General features: G+C 43.5%; 1 protein-coding gene across 3 annotated transcripts in view; it reads right to left on the reverse strand.

The window, feature by feature from the left end:
* SYTL3 (synaptotagmin like 3) overlaps positions 1 to 21,576 on the reverse strand; it is a gene marked incomplete at its 5' end in the record, with an annotated part of 78,364 nt that overhangs the window by 31,736 nt on the left and 25,052 nt on the right. Inside the window, 4 exons of one of the 3 annotated variants that reach the window (XM_082855965.1) lie at positions 828 to 952; positions 2,312 to 2,390; positions 4,044 to 4,110; positions 5,131 to 5,182. In XM_082855965.1, the coding sequence (XP_082712091.1) occupies positions 828 to 952; positions 2,312 to 2,390; positions 4,044 to 4,110; positions 5,131 to 5,182 (323 nt within the window). Of the gene's footprint in view, positions 1 to 827; positions 953 to 2,311; positions 2,391 to 4,040; positions 4,111 to 5,130; positions 5,183 to 21,576 lie in introns of all 3 variants that reach the window. The other 2 variants (XM_082855964.1, XM_082855966.1) reach the window with 2 other exon arrangements.

The raw sequence follows: 21,576 nt of genomic DNA on the forward strand, positions 1-21,576 counted from the left end.
TCAAGTGATGTGATGGGGATGGAGGCTGGATTTAGCATCTTGAGAGCATGTGGAAGTCCCAGCAGGAGAGTAAGGCTGTGCTCACCCGCTTGCCTACACAAGTCTGTCTGGGGACATCCTGAATAGAGCCCACTGCTGCAGAAAAGGGCACTTGTCCTGTCCCGCTAACCAAAGCTGTCACACCAACCCTGAAAACAGCCAGGTGGTGGCACCTGCCACAGCCAGGTCACCTCAGCCGGACTAGAACCCAGGTTTTCTGACCCTAAAGTCCGCTTCCCCTCACACTCCAGTGCATCTGCTTCTGGCTCGGTCAATCCTGGTGGAAAGAGTAATCCTTTCCCTAAAGACCTTTATTAGGTGAGATCTCTTACAGTTTAGGTACCTGGAGCGTCTCCCTCACGATCACACCTGAACGTGCAGCGTTTATGGTTTCAATCAGAGATCGGGACAGATTTTAACCAGAGGTTACTGGAAGCAGGACATAGGACAGAACGAGTGTATCCACAGACCAGGAATAACTGGGCACATTGCAGGCCTGCCTTTGCCTTTCGTGTGGCCTTGAAGCCAGCAGGGAGCTTCGGGGGTCGTGGAAGCCCCAGGGGCTTGGAAGGAGGTGGAAGCCTTTCCCTGTTCTGAACCACTTTCCAAATTCAATAAAATTGAACTGTAACCCTCATTTGGTCTGTACCCACACCCCAGCCAATGGACGGGTTTATAAATACGTTTTTCAGACTGCTTGCTGGTTAACTATGAAGTAAAAGCATGAAGAAACCTATGGAGAAAACGGGCAGAAGGGTGATCTTGGGGCGGCCGGAGGCCTGGGATACCCTGGTGGTGACGTTGACCGTGGTGTCGGACTGGCTTCTCCTCTCCGACCGGCCCTCACACTGCCTGGGACCCACAGCTGGGCGTTGCTTGTCAGAGGTCATGTCATTCTGCGACTTGGAGAGTTCTAGAAAATCAATACAAGGATGACAGGTGGGAGTGCGCAGCTCTGCCAGGACCTGTGGGAACCCTCCTCCGGGATTCCTGCACCCCGAGCTCTGGGGCCAGGAGGAGAGTCCCCAACACCACGCTGGACCCGGGGCACCTGCACAGGACCGAGGGGCTGGATCCTGAACGTGGGTGACTGTGTGTCCCCACATCTCTGCAGGCGGAGCCACCGTCAGGGTGGGGTTCACGGGCGACCTCCCGACCCAGGTTACTCTGCATTCAGGGCACATGTCCCGAGTGTCCGGTTGTCCAAATGCAAAGAAGGCAGCCGAACAAACCAGCTGTTTTTTTTTACAAAGATTGTATAACTAGATACCACATCTTGAGATGAAAGCAAGACTTGGGGTATCCTTATAACCATTTCGGGAAGCAAACCCTGAAAAGATGACTTAAAATTTTTTTTTGCAGTATAATAGTCTAGAATAAAGATGAGTGAAGGGAAGAGGAAGGACCCACACACAGTGAGAGCCTCTCAAAGGTGAATGCATCCTTTAAAAAGAGCTTCCTTTTCCCATGAGATCCTTGTCTCTATCTTGAAACTACCTTTAGAGTAGCGCCGTCCAACAGGGAGATAATACAGCTCACATATGTCATTTTAAATATTCTAGTAACCTCACTTTAAAAACTAAAAAGAGACAGGTAAAATTAATTTTAATACTATATTTCATTTAATGCAAAATATCCAATGTATTGTGAAAATATATAATCGATAGTAAAATTATTCATGAAAAATTTCACTCTTTTTTCGATACTCAGTTTCCGGAATTCAATGTGTATTTCACTCCGGCCCCATTTCAAGAGCCACGTGTGGTTAGAGGTTACCATACAGGACAGTGCAATCCAGAGCACGCCTGTCTTCCGATCCACCGTGAATCCTCAGGCTTTGCTATTTATTAGGCATCTGCATGCACTGAGCAGGGGTAAGGCTGTGGATCATCTCTTTTCTCTAGAGGAGATCCCGCACATGGCTCGCCAAAGCGCCCGGGTATTCATCTTTTCCCCCAAGATGTGTCAGAGCCCCTCCTCTCCGAGAGCAGTGCCAACCACACTGTTCTCAAGTCTACTGTCTGGACTCTTTGGGCATCCTTCTACACCAGGCAGCTAGAAAGGTCCCAACACACACCAGCCCTCAGAGCTGTCGCTGATGCAAATACAGGTGGAGAGGTGGAGGGGTGAAGGGCCCAGGGCTGCGGCTTTCCCCAGGAGCCAGAGACAGAGAGTGGCCCTTCCCCAGCCAAGGTCACCGGCCAGGCCTTGGCCAGTGGGAATGGCGGGCCTGGACGGTGGTAGAAGAACCCCTGGAGAAGCATCTACTTACTTTTCACGTGGGTGGTGACAGACAGGAACAAATTTTCCACAGACTTATTAAATCCTTTAAACTGACCAAGTTCCTGGAACTAAAAGAGAGACAGAAGGAGAGAGAATGAGAGTTATGTCTGATGACCTGTTTCCCCTGGCAGCCTCCAGGCCGCCAACCCCCAAACCCAGGCACGTGTGGGCGAGGGTGGGTGTGCGTTCTTGGGTTGTGTGCGGACGTGCGTGTGTGTCTGGGGCAGAGGGCACTGTCCTCTCTTTACTCAGCTTCTCTCCTCTGAGTTTTGACACCTGCATTAAAGGCAGGGGCATCACCACGGGGTTGTTGACAAGATAGCAACTACCTCATAGAAATAACAGCTGACACTTCATGGGCTCGAAGACTGTACCACGTAAATTCCTGCTTCTTTAGCCTCCTTCTTAGGACCCCACCCCAGCTCTGCACAGAAGGACGCCAATACAGGCAGAATGCACGTGACACAGGGCTGAGGGTGGTACCAGGGACAAGGTAAGCAGACTGGAGCCAATGGTTAGCTCCACCTCCCACAACAGAAGAGAGAAGCAAAAGGAAGAGAAACAACAGAAATGGGATCCCTCCCCTGTGCGAGTCTCATCCACCCACCCACCCATCCACCCATCCATCCGCCCGCCCACCCGCCCACCCACCCGCCCACCCATCCACCTACTTATCCATCCACCCGCCCACCCACCTATCCATCCACCCACCCACCCACCCATCCACCTACTTATCCATCCACCCACCCGCCCGTCCACCCACCCGCCCACCCACCCATCCACCCGCCCGCCCACCCACCCGCCCCCCCCCCCCAGGAATGTGTCTTGAGCACATCTGTGCTTGAGTAACTTCAGAGCACTTAAAATCTCTCTCTAGGAGAAAGTAGAGGAGAATTTTGAAGGTCACTCCGGGGTCTCAGTTTGAAATTGAAAAAAGAATACATATTCTGTCTCTCACCAGCAGACAGGTATATCCTCCTTTGTTCAGATATAGTTACTCCCCTTCATACACAGAGTAATAACAATGAAAATAATCAAGACCGTGTGTTTCTATAGCACTTTACAGCTTCCAAGTACCAGCAGAGACGTTATTTTGTTAATTTCTCACACCACCCACGGGAGGTGAACCAGACGAGAAGAACTATTCCCACCTCCCAGGTGGAAGCCCAGGTAGGTCCCCCATGATCACACAGCTAACTTCCTTGGACGGAAACAGTCCTGGTCTTCTTTACGTTAGCGCCCACAAACCCTCAAAGACACACACGCACATTTCCACAGGTACTCCCAGGCCTGCGAATCACACACCTGCGCATCAGCCTGCATTTCCCTTTCCGCCCCCAGAGACCCCTGACACGTGGCAGCCCATCCAGAACCCCACGCTCAAGGGCACAGTTAGGGGAGAGAACCAACAAAATGACAAGAGTAAAAAGATGGGGATGCAGGGTGCAGGCGAGGACATGGGGTATAGGCAGCACGTGCGTCCACTGACAGTGCGGGGGCCGGGGGATGGTCCCATGGCCCCCAGAGCGTAATGGAAGCGCAGACACCAGGCAGGGCCCAGCACTCCCCAGCCTGCGATCGGGGCCCCCATTCTCTCGCCTTATGACCCACTCCAGCCATGGCTGGATCCCTTTGCCGTGAGGCTCAAGCTCGCAGGCTCCCCCTCTCCTCCTCTCGCATTTCCCCTTCCCAGGAGGCGCACAGAACAGGCACGTTACCCTGCCAGGGCCGCCGCCGCACTGGCTTCCACTGAGAGGGGGTGGAGAAGAAGGAACCACGGAAATTTTGCTGCCGAGGAAAAATACAAGGGTAAGAAAGGAGATATGAGCCTTAAAATATTAGTCTTAGAAATACACAACATTTGTATTTATCCTATAATTCAAGTTCTCTGCCTTTTTTTTTTTTAAACACTGCCTCACTTTTCAGAAGAGGGGTCAGCAGCCTGCCTGGATCTGCTCTGCACAGGGCCTGATTCCCTGGGGGCTGGAATGTGGGAAATGGGCGTCATGTGGTCTAAGGTCTGGGCGTTGCACTCCATCTGTGTGCTGCAGAATAGCTGGGGTGCTCGGGACCGGCTCTGTGGCCTCTGGCCGCTCTGGAATCCGGGCTCCACACGTGTGTGCCGTGTGGCCTTGAGCGTCCTCTCAGTGGACACCATGCAGCAGAATTCCCCACATGTCATGGATGTAAAAGCTGACCGTAAGAGCAATTAGAAGCTTGTGCTAAAAGAAGTGGGGTGGGGGTGGGGGGATGGAGTAAAAAATGAAAAAGTCCCGAGATTGGAAAATCTCACCATGAGCAAGAAAAAAGCTGCTGGTGGAGAGCTTCCAGGAATACTGTAATAAATCCAGCACAGTCAGGTGTGTGAATTACTGCTATAGCTTCAGGACGGCTGGGCGTTCAGTAAAGTTGCTGTGTCTCAGGCCAATTTCAAATCCACCAAGGTTTATTCCACAAATGTCTCCAAGGTGTCAAGCGCTGGGCAAGATGTTGGCGACACGAATGATTCATAAAGGCAAAGGCTTGGTTCAGAGTCTCACTGGACGCGCCATCAGAAACAATATTTAGTTTGCTCACAAGATTTCAGAATTTGTTTTGTGAGAAAATCCTACGCTAGCTCCTTCTAGCTTTTCATAAGAATCTGGCAACATCTCTGAATCTTTCTCAGGCACTTTATCATCTTTTTTAAAAAAAGTTACATTCCAAAGCAGTGACATCTGAAAGTCAAGAGATCTGTCAGTTCTTTCAGCACGTCCTTAGTGCTCTAGCCCGAGGGCCCAGGACGGCCTGTCCTTTGACAACACTCACCTCAGCTTCTGATAAGATTTCAAGAGCTTTGCTCCAGCTGTCTCGTGCTTGCCTGGAAGAGATAACAATAAAGGTCATTTATTACTAAGAATATAACTTAGATGATGCAGATACAGGACGTAATAAATTAGAATTATTTTTCTAATATCACATCTTGTGATGAAAAAGACAACATTTTGGGTTGACAGAGATGCTCTAAAGTCAGACTGTAGTGATGCGTAACTCCATACATTTACCAAAAATCATGAAATTGTACATTCAAAGAGGTGAATTTTGTGTTATATAAATTATGTTCCACTAAAGCTGCTGTTACACACACACACACACACACACACAGAGTAAGAGACCACACTTGCTGGAAATGACCGCTTTTATTGAAAGTTGATGCTGGATTAGATTTTTAAATTCTGGATAATTTGAAAACCAGTTCATGCTTCTAAGCTTCCATTTGTCCTTCGGAAACATTTCATAACGGAATGACTACATTCCTTTAAACATTCTTTGTTATGGAGATTAACTCAATCTTTTAAAAAATGTAATCTACTTATTTCTAGTTATAGAGGCTAATAAGTTCTTAAATAAGACTCCATCTGATAATAGTACTCTTTTTGTTTCAAGGAAAGGGGATTTTATGATGTATTAAGACCCCCAAAATGGAATTCTCCAAGTCCGCAGTTCTGTGAACACAATGTTTCCTGACCCAGTGCAAAGGGAGAGGTCAGCCCACTGCCACCCCGACCCCAGCTGGAGGCCAGAAGTGGATTCTGCTGCTCTGGGAAGTTCCCTAGAGGCTCCACGATGCCCAACACAGCTGAGAACCGCCAGACCTGCCATCCTAGGAGGTCAGTGGAGCTCCCGTCTTGTGTGTTCGGAAGGCTTTAATCCATCCCACAGACAGACAGGTATTCATGTCTTCTCCATAAGACAGGAGGAAGGGCGGGGATAGTAAGACAATCAGGAATTTCAGGGAGGCCTTTGGGAGGAGGGCATATGGCTCTGATATCAAGTCCAAAACCTTAAAGCTGGGGATAGCTAACCCCTCAGCTGACCTTGAGCTGACCGCCACCCCGTCAGGGGTCCTAAATTAGGGGGCTCAGGGAGCACATCGGCCCTGAAATCCTGTCTCAGATTTTGAGTCCACCTGCCCGTGTGCATTTTTCTGGGGTTCACAATAGTGGTCACCAAATTCTAACAGGAGTCTCTGAGCCATGTCCCTGCCCCACCACAAAATAATTCTTTAAGAACAAAAAAGGCCTCACCCCAAGGTTGAGTGCTCAGCTAGCAGAACCAGCTAGTAATAGGTGAAATCCCGTATCTGCGGGACCCACAGGAAAGAAGATAGCCAGGCCAGAAGCAAAAAGACAGCCACCCTAAGTGCACTGGAGTTGCGAAAGCAGAGAAAAACAAGGCAAAGAGAAAGGAGAGACGCCGTTCGTCCAGCCTGTCCTGGGTGAAAATGCAGAATCCAGGGGACAGGGCGCTGGCGAATGGTGGGCTGTGTCACAGCTCAGGTGCTGCTGGCCCCTCCCCACTGCCCTGCCACCTCAGCCCCTCGTCCGCTCGACCCTGGACTGTTGTGGTCGCTTCCCAGAGGCACAGCCACCAGCTACAACCCCTCCCTCCAAGCTGATGCTCTCTCCTCCGCTTACAGTCCCCCAGTGGCTCCCTACTGCCTTCGCGGAGGTCCCAGCCCCACTGGCATCCCTGGGCCTCCAGCCCGTTCTCCATTTACCCCGCCCCACCTCCCCAGGCTAATTGCCCTTCTACCTCAGGCCCGTACCTCCCTCCTAAACCCCAGCTTAGGCCCTGTCCCATTTCTAAATACCCGTCCTGAGCCCCAGGAGGCCCGGCCCACGTGCAGATCTCTGCTGCCCCCTGCTGGCTGCACCGGGCCGCACCGCCAGATGGCAAACATTCTAGGCTCTATGCCTTCTCTGTCCCATGCCCTCAACGTTGCACTTGGGACAGCAGCCACAGATAATGTTAAAGAGTGGGGACGTGTCCGTGTTCTGATAGTGGACATCGAAATTTGAATTTCCTGTGTTTTGTGTGTCACAAATATTATTCTTTTGACCATTAAAAAATGTAAAACCCGTTCTTAGCTCATGGGAAGAAAACAGGCAGAAGGATAGGTTTGGGCCGTGGGACCTAGTTTGCCCCACGTCCTTGCTGCTCCAGGTGTGGATGGCGGCCCTCGGCAGGGAGCTTGAGCAATGCAGAGTCCCAGACCAACCCTAGCCCTGCACGGTGGGCCTCTGCTCGCTGAAGGTTGAGGAGCGCCGCCCTGTGGCTCTGTCCCTGTTTATTGCCATTTTGCTTTTTTTTCCCCTTCTGTTCCTCAGCCGTTTCTTACCAGAGGCTTCCTTAAAAAGCACTAAATATTTACTTGTTAACATTTTTTTTTTTAATGCATGTAACTACTATGAGGAAATGCTCGTGGAAAGACGCCCCCCCTTCCCCCAAGGTCTCCTGACAGGCAGGCTGGGGCCCTGCTCTGGCTGCCTCGTTAGGCCTCACAGGGAGCAGCTGTGGGTCAGGGCCCCCAGGATCCTAGGCTTTGGGGCACGTTCAGGGAGGCGCAGTGGCATTTACTAGAAGCTAACTGTCCGCCAGGGGCTGTGCGGGGCACTCTGCATGCATTTGCTCCGTGGTTCGTCACCAGGTGTCATCCCAATTCTATAAGTGAAAACCGAGGCTCGCGGGTATTGTGCAACGGGTCCTGGGCTCAGCTCTCCCTGCTGCCACCCACCCTCCGGAGCTCACACGACGTCCTGTCCTCTGCTAGCAACTCACAGCCCAAGTGGCTACAAAAGAAACTTCGACCGGCATAAGAAAGCTGCTTATGGCTGAGCTGTGTCCTCTATGAAAAGATATGTTGAAGCCCTACCCACAGGCAACTGTGAATGTGACCTTATTTCGATAGAGCCTTTGCAGATCAAGTTCAGGTGAGGACATTAGGGCGGGTCCTGAGCCAATAGGACTGGTGTCCTTGTAAAAAGGGAAAATTTGGACACAGAGGCAGACAGGCACAGAGGAAAGGTAAGGAGGCGATGGCGGTGTCACGACAGAGGCAGAGACTGGAGTGGTGTGTCCACAAGCCAAGGAACACCAAGGGTCGCTGGGAACCGATAGGAGCTGGAATAGGCAGCGAGAGATTCTCCCCGAGAGCCCGCAGAGGAAGCATGGTCCTTCTGACAACTTGACTTTGGACTTCCAGCCTCCAGAACTGTGAGACAATACGTCTCTGCTGTTCAAAGCCACCCAGTTTGCACTTTGTTACAGCAGCCGGGGAAAACTACTACAGAGGTCCCGTGTGATTCGGTCCCTACCGACCTGTCCAGTGCCACCTGCTGCCACCCCCGTCCCATTTGCAGGTCCAGCTGAAGCTGCACTTTCCTGATGCCCCACACCCACGAGACTGCACCTCTTCCACACCACTTGCTCTGTCCTTCTAGTGGTTTATTCTCCAGATTCTGGGCCTGTCCTCACCAGGCTGGTCTCCTCATGGGTGCCACGCACGCTTGCTTTGAAATTCCTCTGACCGCACTGCGATCACTGGCATATGTCTGTCTCCCCCACTAGATGGTGACAACTTTGAGGACACGGGCCTTGTCGTATGTATCTCAGTGTCCCCAGCACCCAGCAGAGGGCTTGCCATGCAGAGGTGGTTACAATAAATGACAACGATAGAAACCAACGCTATTTTAACAAGAAGCGTGACATCATTTAATAAGCCGTACCAAATATGTACGAAACAAGGTCGTCATTTTTTCACCACTTGGCCTAATTTCATCCATTTGTTCACATTAATTGCATGTAATACACACGGGCTCTTTACAGAGATAAGGATAACGGGACACAACCTCTGCTCAGAAGCAGGAGCTTATGATGCTGTAAGCAGCCCCGTGAACCGCAGGACGGAGCAGAGGCTTCTCGATCAAAAAGCAACCGCAACTGGCACAAGCACATCCGTGGCATCGTTATACATCTAAGGACTACTGTACATACTGTATCTACTTCTGTATCTACTTCCCCATCTAAAAACAATAGGGATGAGGCAACACACTTCAGGTGTTCATAAAAGTCCTCTAGAACGGATGCCCATCTTGAGCCAGGCTCCGGTGTGACACTGGCCGAGAACACCAGTTGCCTACCAGCCAGCACCCTGGGCCTCAGGTCCTGCCACAGATGCCATGCCCTGTCATCCCGACACCTCTCTCTGGGGTGACATGGTTCCCAGGAAAGAGGGCATAGGGCAGACTCCCTGGAATGCTCCAGTGCAACTGTCAACCAACCACATCACGTGGTCACAGGTGACTGCAGGGCCTCACATCGTGAAGCAGGGGATCTGTGTAGCTTAGTCTTTTTCTAAGACATGGTCGTTAACTTCCCCTCCTACACTGTAAGGCCCCACAGAAGCCCTTCACCCACGTAGTCACGGACACCCAGAGAGCCATGTCGGACAGCTGTGGAGCGAACAGACAGGGCCAACAAACGGAAGGGTGGCCTGGCCCAGAGCCGTCTCTCTGCTGGGGCCCATGGAGTGGGAGAGAAGCATCCTTCGTAGGAAACCATACTGTGCAGTTCCAGGTGTGACCCAAAGCAAAGCACAGGTAGGTCTACCCACACAGAGCCTCCCTGGGAACTATACAAATACACTCCTTCATCAAAGATGCTCTGTCCACCCCTAAGAGTTGGTTGTAATATATGGATTTTGTTAGAACACATTTTGCTGCATCTTCCAGAAAAATCATCACAATATACACACAAACCTAGGATGTCTACGATGTGAACAGTAGCCCCTCAGATGTGGCTCCCTTGTACAGTGCCCAACCTGTACAACTGTATGCGACAGTCCTGAGGGTTGGCCCACACTGGAGCTTAAGTACCCTCCAAATGCTAGAAAAAGGTGACTAAAACCAGAGGTTCGGTGTGTGTGTTGGCGGGGGGTGGGTATTGGACAATTATAATCTGTTTCAGGACTTGTTTCTTTCATAGGAAAGAAAAGGTCTCTAGGACAATAAAGTTTTAAACCAACCTTTGGCTCACTTATGCAAAGTGGAAAAATCTCTCCAAAAAATTGAAGAATTTTTTGAAGAATCAGAAGAATCAGAAAGTGAAGAATCTTGATATCCTGTCATAAATGGTTTCAGAGCTGGATTCCAGAGCCTTTTTAGGTATATTTTAGCCCTTATAGAAGTTTCAGCTTAGATAGCACTGGGGCCAAGACATCATTCCAGGATGAAAGGAGACACAGTGCACAACTGTGAGTCAGCCACCAATGCCTGCCAGAAGAACTGAAATTAATAGATTTATAATCCTGCTGGCAGAAAGTGTATCTCATCCAGTGTCCTTCTGCCACTAGACATTACTCTTCTGCTTAGCTGCAAGAAAGAAACATAATTTTTCCCTTTAATTAAGCTCCCTGTATTCTATCAGCAGAAATTCTGGATGGCTTCTGTGTTAGTAATAATCCTCAAGATCTGGGCAGTAACTCTTCCACAAAGAGACACTTGAGGTTGAAGGTAACTGGCCCAGGCGTGGTGCGAACCTGGGGATAAATGGGTATAAACTGCTTTTCCACAGCCTTTAATTTTCTCTAAAAATTGAATGTGGGTTTTAAGAGTTCTCTATCCTAAAGATTCTAGATATTAATCCCTTATCAGAAATGCGATTTCCAAATACTTTCTCCCATTTCATGGGTTGACTTTTTCTCTGTTGATAATATCCTTTGATGCACAAAAGTTTTTCATTTTGATGAAGTCTAGTTTATCTATTTCTTTTTTCTGTTGCCTCTGCCTTTCGTATCATATCTGAGAAATCACTGTCCTCTCAGACTTCAGACAATACTACAAAGCTACAGTAATCAAAACAGTATGATATTAGCACAAAAACAGACATATGGATCAATGGAACAGAATAGAGAGCCTGGAAATAAATCCACGCACCTACGGTCAATTAATCTTTGATAAAGGTGGCAAGAATATACAATGAAGAAAAGACAGTCTCTTCAGCAAGTGGTGTTGGGGAAGTTGGACAGTCACATGTGAATCAACGAAGTTAGAACACTCCCTCACACCATACACAAAAATAAACTCAAAATGGCTTATAAAGACTTACATATAAGACATGACACAACAGAATTCCTGGAAGAGAACATACACAAATATTCTGACATAAGTCGTAGCAATGTTTTCTTAGGTCAGTCTCCTAAGGCAATAGAAATAAAAGCAAAAATAAGCAAATGGGACCTTGTCAAACTTGGTTTTTGCACAGCAAGGGAAGCCATAAACAAAAGACAACCTACAGACTGGGAGAAAATAGTCGCAAAAGATGAGACTGACAAGGGCTTAGTTTCCAAAATATATCAACAGTTCATATAACAATATCAAAAAAACAATCCAATGAAAAAATGGGCAGAAGATCTAAACAGACGTTTTTCCAAAGAAGATACACAAATGGCCAATAGGCACATGAAAAAATGCTCAACATCACTAATTATTAGAGAAATATAAACCAAAACTACAATGAGGTATCACATCACACTGGTCAGAATGGCCATCATCAAAATGTCAACAGATAATAAATGCTGGAGAGGGTGTGGAGAAAAGGGAACTCTCTTGCACTGTTGGTGGGAATGTAAATTGATACAGCCACTATGGAGAACAGTATGGAGGTTCCTTCAAAAACTAAAAATAGAATTACCATATGACCCAGCAATCCCACTACTGGGCATATATCCAGAGAAAACGCTAATTCAAAAAGATACATGCATCCCAATGTTCATAGCAGCACTATTCACAATAGCCAAGACATGGAAACAACCTAAGTGTCCATCGACAGATGAACAGATAAAGAAGATGTGATACATGTATACAATGGAGTATTACTCAGCCATTAAGAATGAAATAATGCCATTTGAATGAAATAATGCCATTTGCAGCATATGGATGGACCTAGAGATTATCATACTAAGTGAAGTAAGTCAGAGAAAATGAATAACATGTTATCACCTATACGTGGAATCTTTTTTCTCAATTACAAATGACATTATTTTCAAAACAGAAACAGATTCACAGACATAGAAAACTTATGGTTACCAAAGGGGAAAGGCGGGTAGGGAGGGATAAACTAGGAGTTTGGGATTAACAGATACACACTACTATATATAAAATAAACAACAAGGACCTACTGTACAGCACAGGTAAGTATATTCAATGTCTTATGATAACCTATAATGGAAAATAATTTGAAAAGAATTATATATATGAATATATATGAAACTGAATATATACATGAAACTGAATCACTTTGCTGTACACCTGAAACTAACACAACATTGTAAATCAACTATACTTCAATTAAGAAAAAAAAACATTGTCAAAGCCAATGTCTTCTTTCCCCGTTTTAAGAGTTTTATAGTTTTAGGTCTTATTTTTAGGTCTTTGATCCTTTGAGTTAACTTTTGTTTACAGTGTTAGGTAAGAGTCTAACTTCATTCTTTTACACATACACATCCAGTTTTCCCAGCACCCTTTATTGAAAAGGCTGTCCTTTCCCCATTGAATGATATTGGCACCCTTGTCAAAAATCACTTGACTATACAACACAGGGAATATAGCCAACATTTTATAATAACTATAAATGGAGCATAACCTTTGAAAATTGTCAATCACTGTTGTACACCTGTAACTTATATAATATTGTACATCAACTATACTTCGATTTAAAAAAAGTCACTTAATCGTATGTGCAAGAGTTTTGTTCTGGGATCTCTATTCTATTCCACTGGTCTACATGTCTGCCCTTATGCCAGGGCCTCACTCTTTGGATTACTGTGGCTTTGTAGTAAGTTCTGAAATCAGGAAGTATGAGTCTTCCAGCTTTCTTCTTCCTTTTCAAGAAACAAACAAAACAATCCAATTCAAATATGGGCAAAGACTTGAATATACATTTCTCCAAAGAAGACATAGAAATGGCCCAATAAGCAGATGAAAAGATATTAAACATCACTAATCATTAGGGAAATGTAAATCAAAACCACAACGATATAGCCACTATGGAAAAACAGTATGAAGTTTCCTCCGTTTATTTCTTTAAAAATAGAACTACTACATGATCCAGCAATCCCACTTCTGGGTACATATCCAAAGGAGATGAAATTACTATTTTAAGGAGACATCTGCAGTCCCATGTTCATTGCAGCATTATTCACAATCGCCAAGACATGGAAACAGTCTAAGTAACCATCAACAGATAAATGAATAAAGAAAATGTGGCATACACACACACACGATGAAATATTATTCAGCCATAAAGAAGGAAATCCTGATATTTGCAACAACATGGAAAGACCCTGATAGCACTAAGCTAAATGAAATAAGTCAGAGAAAGAAAAGTATCACATGATGTCAATTATATGTGGAATCTAAAACCACTGAACTTGTAGAAACAGAGGAGAATGGTGGTTGCCAAGAGCTGAAGGCTGGGGGAAATGGGGAGATGTTGGTCAAAGGCTACCAACTTTCACTTATAAGATGAGTAAGTTCTGGGGATCTAATGTATAGTGACCATGGTGACTATAGTTAACAATACTACATGTACACTTGAAAGGTACTTTGAGTAGAGCATTAATGTTCTCACCATGACAACAACAAAATGGTACTTATGTGAAGTGAAGGATGTGTTAACTTTATGGTGGTAAACATTTGAGATATATACATATATATATACACATATATACACACATACATACACACTCTCACACACACACACACACACATATATATATATATATATATAAAAATCATCAAGAAATAAAAAGAATCCATACACAGAACTGAATGTAAGGCTTACAGATACCCAATAAAGGCAGACTGAATGCCTAAAACCACCACAATTAGATATCACCTCATACCCATTACAATGGCTCTTAAACAACAACAACAATAAAAAAGAGAAAACAAGTGTTAGCACAGATATGGAGAAATTGGAACCCTTGTGAATTTCTAGTAGGAACATAAAATGGGGCAGCCACTAGGGAAAAACAAAATGGCAGTTCCTCAGAAAATTAAACATAGAATTACCATTTGATCCAGCAATTCCAATTCTGGGTAAAAACACAAAAGAAGTGAAAGCAGGGACTTGAACAGATACTTCAGTGTTCATAGAAGCATTATTCATAATAGCCAAAAGGTAGAAGCAACCCAAGTGTCCACTGATACATGAATGGATAAACAAAATGTGGGATAAAAATCCAAAGAAATATCATTCAGTCTTGCAAAGGAATAAAATTCTGATATATGCTACAACATGGATAAAACTTGAAGACATGCTAAGTGAAATAGGGACAAATATATTATGATTCCACTTATATGAGCTACTTAGAGTAATCAAAATCATAGAGACAGAAAGTAGAAGGGTGGTTGTCAGAGGCTGCAAGAGGGGGGCAGAAGGGACGGAGGAGTTGTTTAATGGGTACAGAGTTGCAGTTTTGCAAGACGAAAACATCCTAGAGATAGATGGTGGTAGTGGTTAAAGAACAATGAAAAGTTACTAATGCTACGGAACCGTACACTTAGAAATAGTTAAAATCATAAATTTTATATGATGTATATTTTACAACAATAAAAAAATGAACCTGGAGTTCTTCAATTTAAAATGATGTCTTGGATAGCCTCATCCACCAGAGGGCAGACAGCAGAAGCAAGAAGAACTACAATCCTGCAGCCTGTGGAACAAAAACCACATTCACAGAAAGATAGACAAGATGAAAAGGCAAAGGGCTATGTACCAGATGAAGTAACAAGATAAAACCCCAGAAAAACAACTTAATGAAGTGGAGATAGGCAACCTTCCAGAAAAAGAATTCAGAATAATGATAGTGAAGATGATCCAGGACCTCGGAAAAAGAATGGAGGCAAAGATAGAGACGATGCAAGAAATGTTTAACAAAGACCTAGAAGAATTAAAGAACAAACAGAGATGAAAAATACAGTAACTGAAAACTACACTAGAAGGAATCAATAGCAGAATAACTGAGGCAGAAGAATGGATAAGTGACCTGGAAGACAGAATGGTGGTATTCACTGCTGCAGAACAGAATAAAGAAAAAACAATGAAAAAAATGAAGATAGCCTAAGAGACCTCTGGGACAACATTAGACGCAACAACATTCGCATTATAGGGGTCCCAGAAGGACAAAAGAGAGAGAAAGGACCAAAGAAAATATCTGAAGAGATTATAGCCGAAAACTTCCCTAATACGGGAAAGGAAATAGCCACCCAAGTCCAGGAAGCACAGCGAGTCCCATACAGGATAAACCCAAGGAGAAACACGCCGAGACACATAGTAATCAAACTGGCAGAAATTAAAGACAAAGAAAAATTACTGAAAGCAGCAAGGGAAAAACAACAAATAACATACAAGGGAACTCCCATAAGGTTAACAGCTGATTTCTCAGCAGAAACTCTACAAGCCAGAAGGGAGCAGCATGATATACTTAAAGCGATGAAAGGGAAAAACCTACAACCAAGATTACTCTACCTGGCAAGGATCTCATTCAGATTCAATGGAGAAATCAAAAGCTTTACAGACAAGCAAAAGCTAAGAGAAGTCAGCACCACCAAACCAGCTCTACAACAAATGCTAAAGGAACTTCTCTAAGTGGGAAACACAAGAGAAGAAAAGGACCTACAAAAACAAACCCAAAACAGGGGACTTCCCTGGTGGCGCAGATGATAAGACTCCACGCTCCCAACGCAGGGGGCCCAGGTTCAATCCCTGCTCAGGGAACTAGATCTCACATGCATGCCGCAACTAAGAGTTCACATGCTGCAACTAAGGAGACCTGGAGCCGCAACTAAGGAGCCTGCCTGCTGCAGCTAAGACCTGGCGCAACCAAATAATTAAATAAATATTTAAAAAAACCAAAACAATTAAAATGGTCACAGGAACATACATATTGATAATTACCTTAAACATGAATGGATTAAATGTTCCAACCAAAAGACATAGGCTTGCTGAATGGATACAAAAACAAGACCCACATATATGCTGTCTACAAGAGACCCACTTCAGACGTAGGGACACATACAGACCAAGTAAGGGGATGGAAAAAGATATTCCATGCAAATGGAAATCAAAAGAAAGCTGGAGTAGCAATACTCATATCAGATAGACTAGACTCTAAAGAATGTTATAAGAGACAAGGAAGGACACTACATAATGATCAAGGGATCAATCCAAGAAGAAGATATAACAATTTTAAATATATATGCAACCGACATAGGAGCACCTCAATACATAAGGCAACTGCTAACAGGTATAAAAGAGGAAATCGACAGTAACACAATAATAGGGGGGGACTTTAACACCTCACTTACACCAATGGACAGACCATCCAAAATGAAAATAAGTAAGGAAACAGAAGCTTTAAATGACACAAAGACCAGATAGATTTAATTGATATTTATAGGACATTCCATCCAAAAACAGCAAATTACACTTTCTTCTCAAGTGCGCATGGAACATTCTCCAGGATAGATCACATCTTGGGTCACAAATCAAGCCTCAGTAAATTTAAGAAAACTGAAATCATATCAAGCATCTTTTCTGACTGCAACACTATGAGGTTAGAAATGAATTACAGGGAAAAAAATGTAAAAAACACAAACACATGGAGGCTAAACAATACATTACTAAATAACCAAGAGATCAAAGAGGAAATAAAAAAATACCTAGAGACAAGTGACAATGAAAACACGATGATCCAAAACCTATGGGATGCAGCAAAAGCAGTTCTAAGAGGGAAGTTTATAGCTACACAAGCCTACCTCAAGAAACAAGAAAGATCTCAGATAAACAATCTAATGCTACACCTAAAGGAACTAGAGAAAGAAGAACAAACAAAACCCAAAGTTAGCAGGAGGAAAGAAATCATAAAGATCAGACCAGAAATAACTGAAATAGAAACAAAGAATAGCAAAGATCAATAAAACTAAAAGCTGGTTCTTTGAGAAGATAAAACAAAATTGATAAACCATTAGCCAGACTCATCAAGAAAAAGAGGGAGAGGACTCAAATCAATAAAATTAGAAATGAAAAGGGAGAAGTTACAACAGACACCGCAGAAATACAAAACATCCTAAGACACTACTACAAGCAACTGTATGCCAATAAAATGGACAACCTGGAAGAAATGGACAAATTCTTAGAAAGGTATAACCTTCCAAGACTGAAGCAGGAAGAAACAGAAAATATGAACAGACCAATCACAAGTAATGAAACTGAAACTGTGATTAAAAATCTTCCAACAAACAAAAGTCCAGGACCAGATGGCTTCACAGGTGAATTCTATCCAACATTTAGAGAAGAGCTAACACCCATCCTTCTCAAACTCTTCCAAAAAATTGCAGAGGAAGGAACACTCCCAAACTCATTCTTTGAGGCCACCATCACCCTGATACCAAAACCAGACAAAGATACTACAAAAAAAGAAGATTACAGACTAATATCACTGATGAATATAGATGCAAAAACCCTCAACAAAATACTAGCAAACAGAATCCAACACATTAAAGGGATCATACACCATGATCAAGTGGGGTTTATCCCAGGGACACAAGGATTCTTCAATATATGCAAATCGATCAATGTGATACACCATATTAACAAATTGAAGAATAAAACCCATATGATCATCTCAACAGATGCAGAAAAAGCTTCTGACAAAATTCCACACCCATTTATGATCAAAACTCTCCAGAAAGTGGGCATAGAGGGAACCTACCTCAACATAATAAAGGCCATATATACAAACCCACAGCAAACATCATTCTCAATGGTGAAAAACTGAAAGCATTTCCTCTAAGATCAAGAACAAGACAAGGATGTCCACTCTCACCACTATTATTCAACATAGTTTTGGAAGTTCTAGCCATGGCAATCAGAGAAGAAAAAGAAATAAAAGGAATACAAATTGGAAAAGAAGAAGTAAAACTGTCATTCTTTGCAGATGACATGATACTATACATAGAGAATCCTAAAGATGCCACCACAAAACTACTAGAGCTAATCAATGAATTTGGTAAAGTTGCAGGATACAAAATTAATGCACAGAAATCTCTTGCATTCCTATATACTAATGATGGAAAATCTGAAAGAGAAATTAAGGAAACACTCCCATTTACCACTGCAACAAAAAGAATAAAATACCTAGGAATAAACCTACCTAGGGAGACAAAAGAGCTGTATGCAGAAAACTATAAGACACTAATGAAAGAAATTAAAGATGATACCAAAAGATGGAGAGATAAACCATGTTCTTGGATTGGAAGAATCAATACTGTGAAAATGACTATACTACCCAAAGCAATCTACAGATTCAATGCAATCCCTATCAAATTACCAATGGCATTTTTTACAGAACTAGAACAAAAAATCTTAAAATTTGTATGGAGACACAAAAGACCCCGAATAGCCAAAGCAGTCTTGAAGGAAAAAAACAGAGCTGGAGGAATCAGACTCCCTGACTTCAGGCTATACGACAAAGCTACAGTAATCAAGACAATATGGTACTGGCACAAAAACAGAAACATAGATCAATGGAGTAAGATAGAAACCCCAGAGATAAACCCACGCACCTATGGTCAACTAATCTATGACAAAGGAGGCAAGGATATACAATGGATAAAAGACAGTCTCTTCAATAAGTGGTGCTGGGAAAACTGGACAGCTACATGTAAAAGAATGAAATTAGAACACTCCCTAACACCATACACAAAAATAAACTCAAAATGGATTCGAGACCTAAACATAAGACCAGACACTATAAAACCCTTAGAGGAAAATATAGGAAGAACACTCTTTGACATAAATCACAGCAAGAGCTTTTTTGACCCACCTCCTAGAATAATGGAAATAAAAACAAAAATAAACAAATGGGGCCTAATGAAACTTCAAAGCTTTTGCACAGCAAAGGAAACCATAAACAAGACGAAAAGACAACCCTCAGAATGGGAGAAAATATTTGCAAATCAACCAATGGACAAAGGATTAACCTCCAAAATATATAAACAGCTCATGCAGCTCAATATTAAGAAAACAAATAACCCAATCCAAAACTGGGCAGAATATCTAAACAGACATTTCTCCAAAGAAGACATACCGATGGCCAAGAAGCACATGAAAAGCTGCTCAACATCACTAATTATTAGAGAAATGCAAATCAAAACTACAATGAGGTATCACCTCACACCAGTTAGAATGGGCATCATCAGAAAATCTACAAACAACAAATGCTGGAGAGGGTGTGGAGAAAAGGGAACCCTCTTGCACTGTTGGTGGGAATGTAAATTGATACAGCCACTATGAAGAACAGTATGGAGGTTCCTTCGAAAACTAAAAATAGAATTACCATATGACCCAGCAATCCCACTACTAGGCATATACCCAGAGAAAACCATAATTCAAAAAGACACATGCACCCCAATGTTCACTGCAGCACTATTTACAACAGCCAGGTCATGGAAGCAACCTAAATGCCCATCGACAGATGAAATGGATAAAGAAGATGTGGTACATATATACAGTGGAATAGTACTCAGCCATAAAAAGGAACGAAATTGGGTCATTTGTTGAGACGTGGATGTATCTAGAGACTGTCATACAGAGTGAAGTCAGTCAGAAAGAGAAAAATATCATATATTAACGCACATATGTGGAACCTAGAAAAATGGTACAGATGAACCAGTTTGCAGGGCAGAAATTGAGATACAGATGTAGAGAAGAAACGTATGGACAACAAGGAGGTAAAGCCACGGCGGGGTGGTGGTGGTGGTGTGATGCATTGGGCGATTGGGATTGACATGTATACACTGATGTGTATAAAATTGATGACTAATAAGAACCTGCTGTATAAAAAAATTTAAAAAAACTGTTGTCTATCAGCTTCAGAATAAAGACTAAATACCTAAAAAATAAAATAAAATAAAATGATTTATTGTTTAAGTGTATGTTTGTCTGGTCTTTTAAAAAATGTATTCATATAAATAGTTTACTGTCCAATTGTCAGGATACTCCCTGGAAACTACCCTAGTCAGTATTTTAGTCTAAACATGTAAGCATATGAATTCTGAATTCAGAAATCGTATTCAACTATTTCACCTTGGTTTCCCATTCTGTTCATTTAACTAGGAAAAGTGATGACGGAGAGCAAGTTGGTCTTGACAATTCAAGACCAAAGACGTGGGCTGCCTAGACGGTCTCATTATCAAGGGGTAGTGGACAGAGCATGGGGGATGGCGGGAGGGGCAGAGACAGAGAAATGGTCCTGGTAGGAGCACTGCGGCTCAGAAGGCAGCAGGGAAGCCCTAGTCTCCTGGCGAATATTTGAGATACAAAAAATATGTATCTGGGGTGAATCGATAGTTTCCAAGAAACTTGGACAGTCTAAACAATTCAATTTTTGAGTTGCTGCTATGGACAAAGTCAAAGGCATCACGAAACCAAAGATGATCAAACTCAAGAACCTGCCTCCAGAAGATTATCACCTAGAAACACTGGTTGAAAACAAAGTTCGAAGGTCAAGGTCTTACTTCACTGCATTAACCATGATCTGACTTGATAGTTTCTGTTCTAACCAGTTTAAATGGTCCAGTCTAAACATCTGTCAGGGACGTGACAAGCAATCCAATCAGCTGGGAAAATCACTTCTTCTGAAAATCATTTCACCACGCTCTTTTCTGGGTACCTATTTTGTCTTTTCCTCCTAAAGAGAGCAGTGAGAAGAAAATATTCAACCGAGTAAGATGCCACATTTTCTTTAAAATAAGACAAAAGCATATGCAAAATTTTATACCTGGAAATAAACATGATTTCATAAAGACACCCTCTCATGCACGTAAGCACTAAACACTGCATTTGTAACTTACAGAACGCTTGTGCCTGAATCATTTTTGTGGAATCCTCTAACTTGCGGGGGAAGGGCTTTTCTGAGCCAATAAGTAGAGAGGCGATAAAGGCAGGGTGTTGTGATAGAGTCACTACATACACACTGGTACCCACTTCTTTTAATTCACAAACCTGAGTGTTTCAGGCACACACAGCCAGTCAGATGCTGTCATGATGGCCCTGCGATCAGATGGACTACATCCAAGAATAAAACTCTGGAAAGTCACACGAAGAACTGAATCACATTCACCACTGAGAAGGGGAGAGAAAAGTTATTTCCCTTCATAATTATTAGGCATAGTATCATCCTGGTTAGTTATATAGTAGGTCTCCAAGACCATTAACAGAGGCTCTGTCTAAAGTGAAGCCTTCCTACACGATTTCCCCAGTTATCGACAAGAGCAAAACCCACAATATATTGTTTATATATCACATTTGATCATTTTTAAACTTGAGAAGTACTAGTATTAAAAGTATTAGTGCCATGACCTTTCT

The sequence above is a fragment of the Leucopleurus acutus genome (genome assembly GCF_964270905.1).
Source record: "Leucopleurus acutus genome assembly, chromosome: 15".
Classification (NCBI taxonomy): Eukaryota; Metazoa; Chordata; class Mammalia; order Artiodactyla; family Delphinidae; genus Leucopleurus; species Leucopleurus acutus.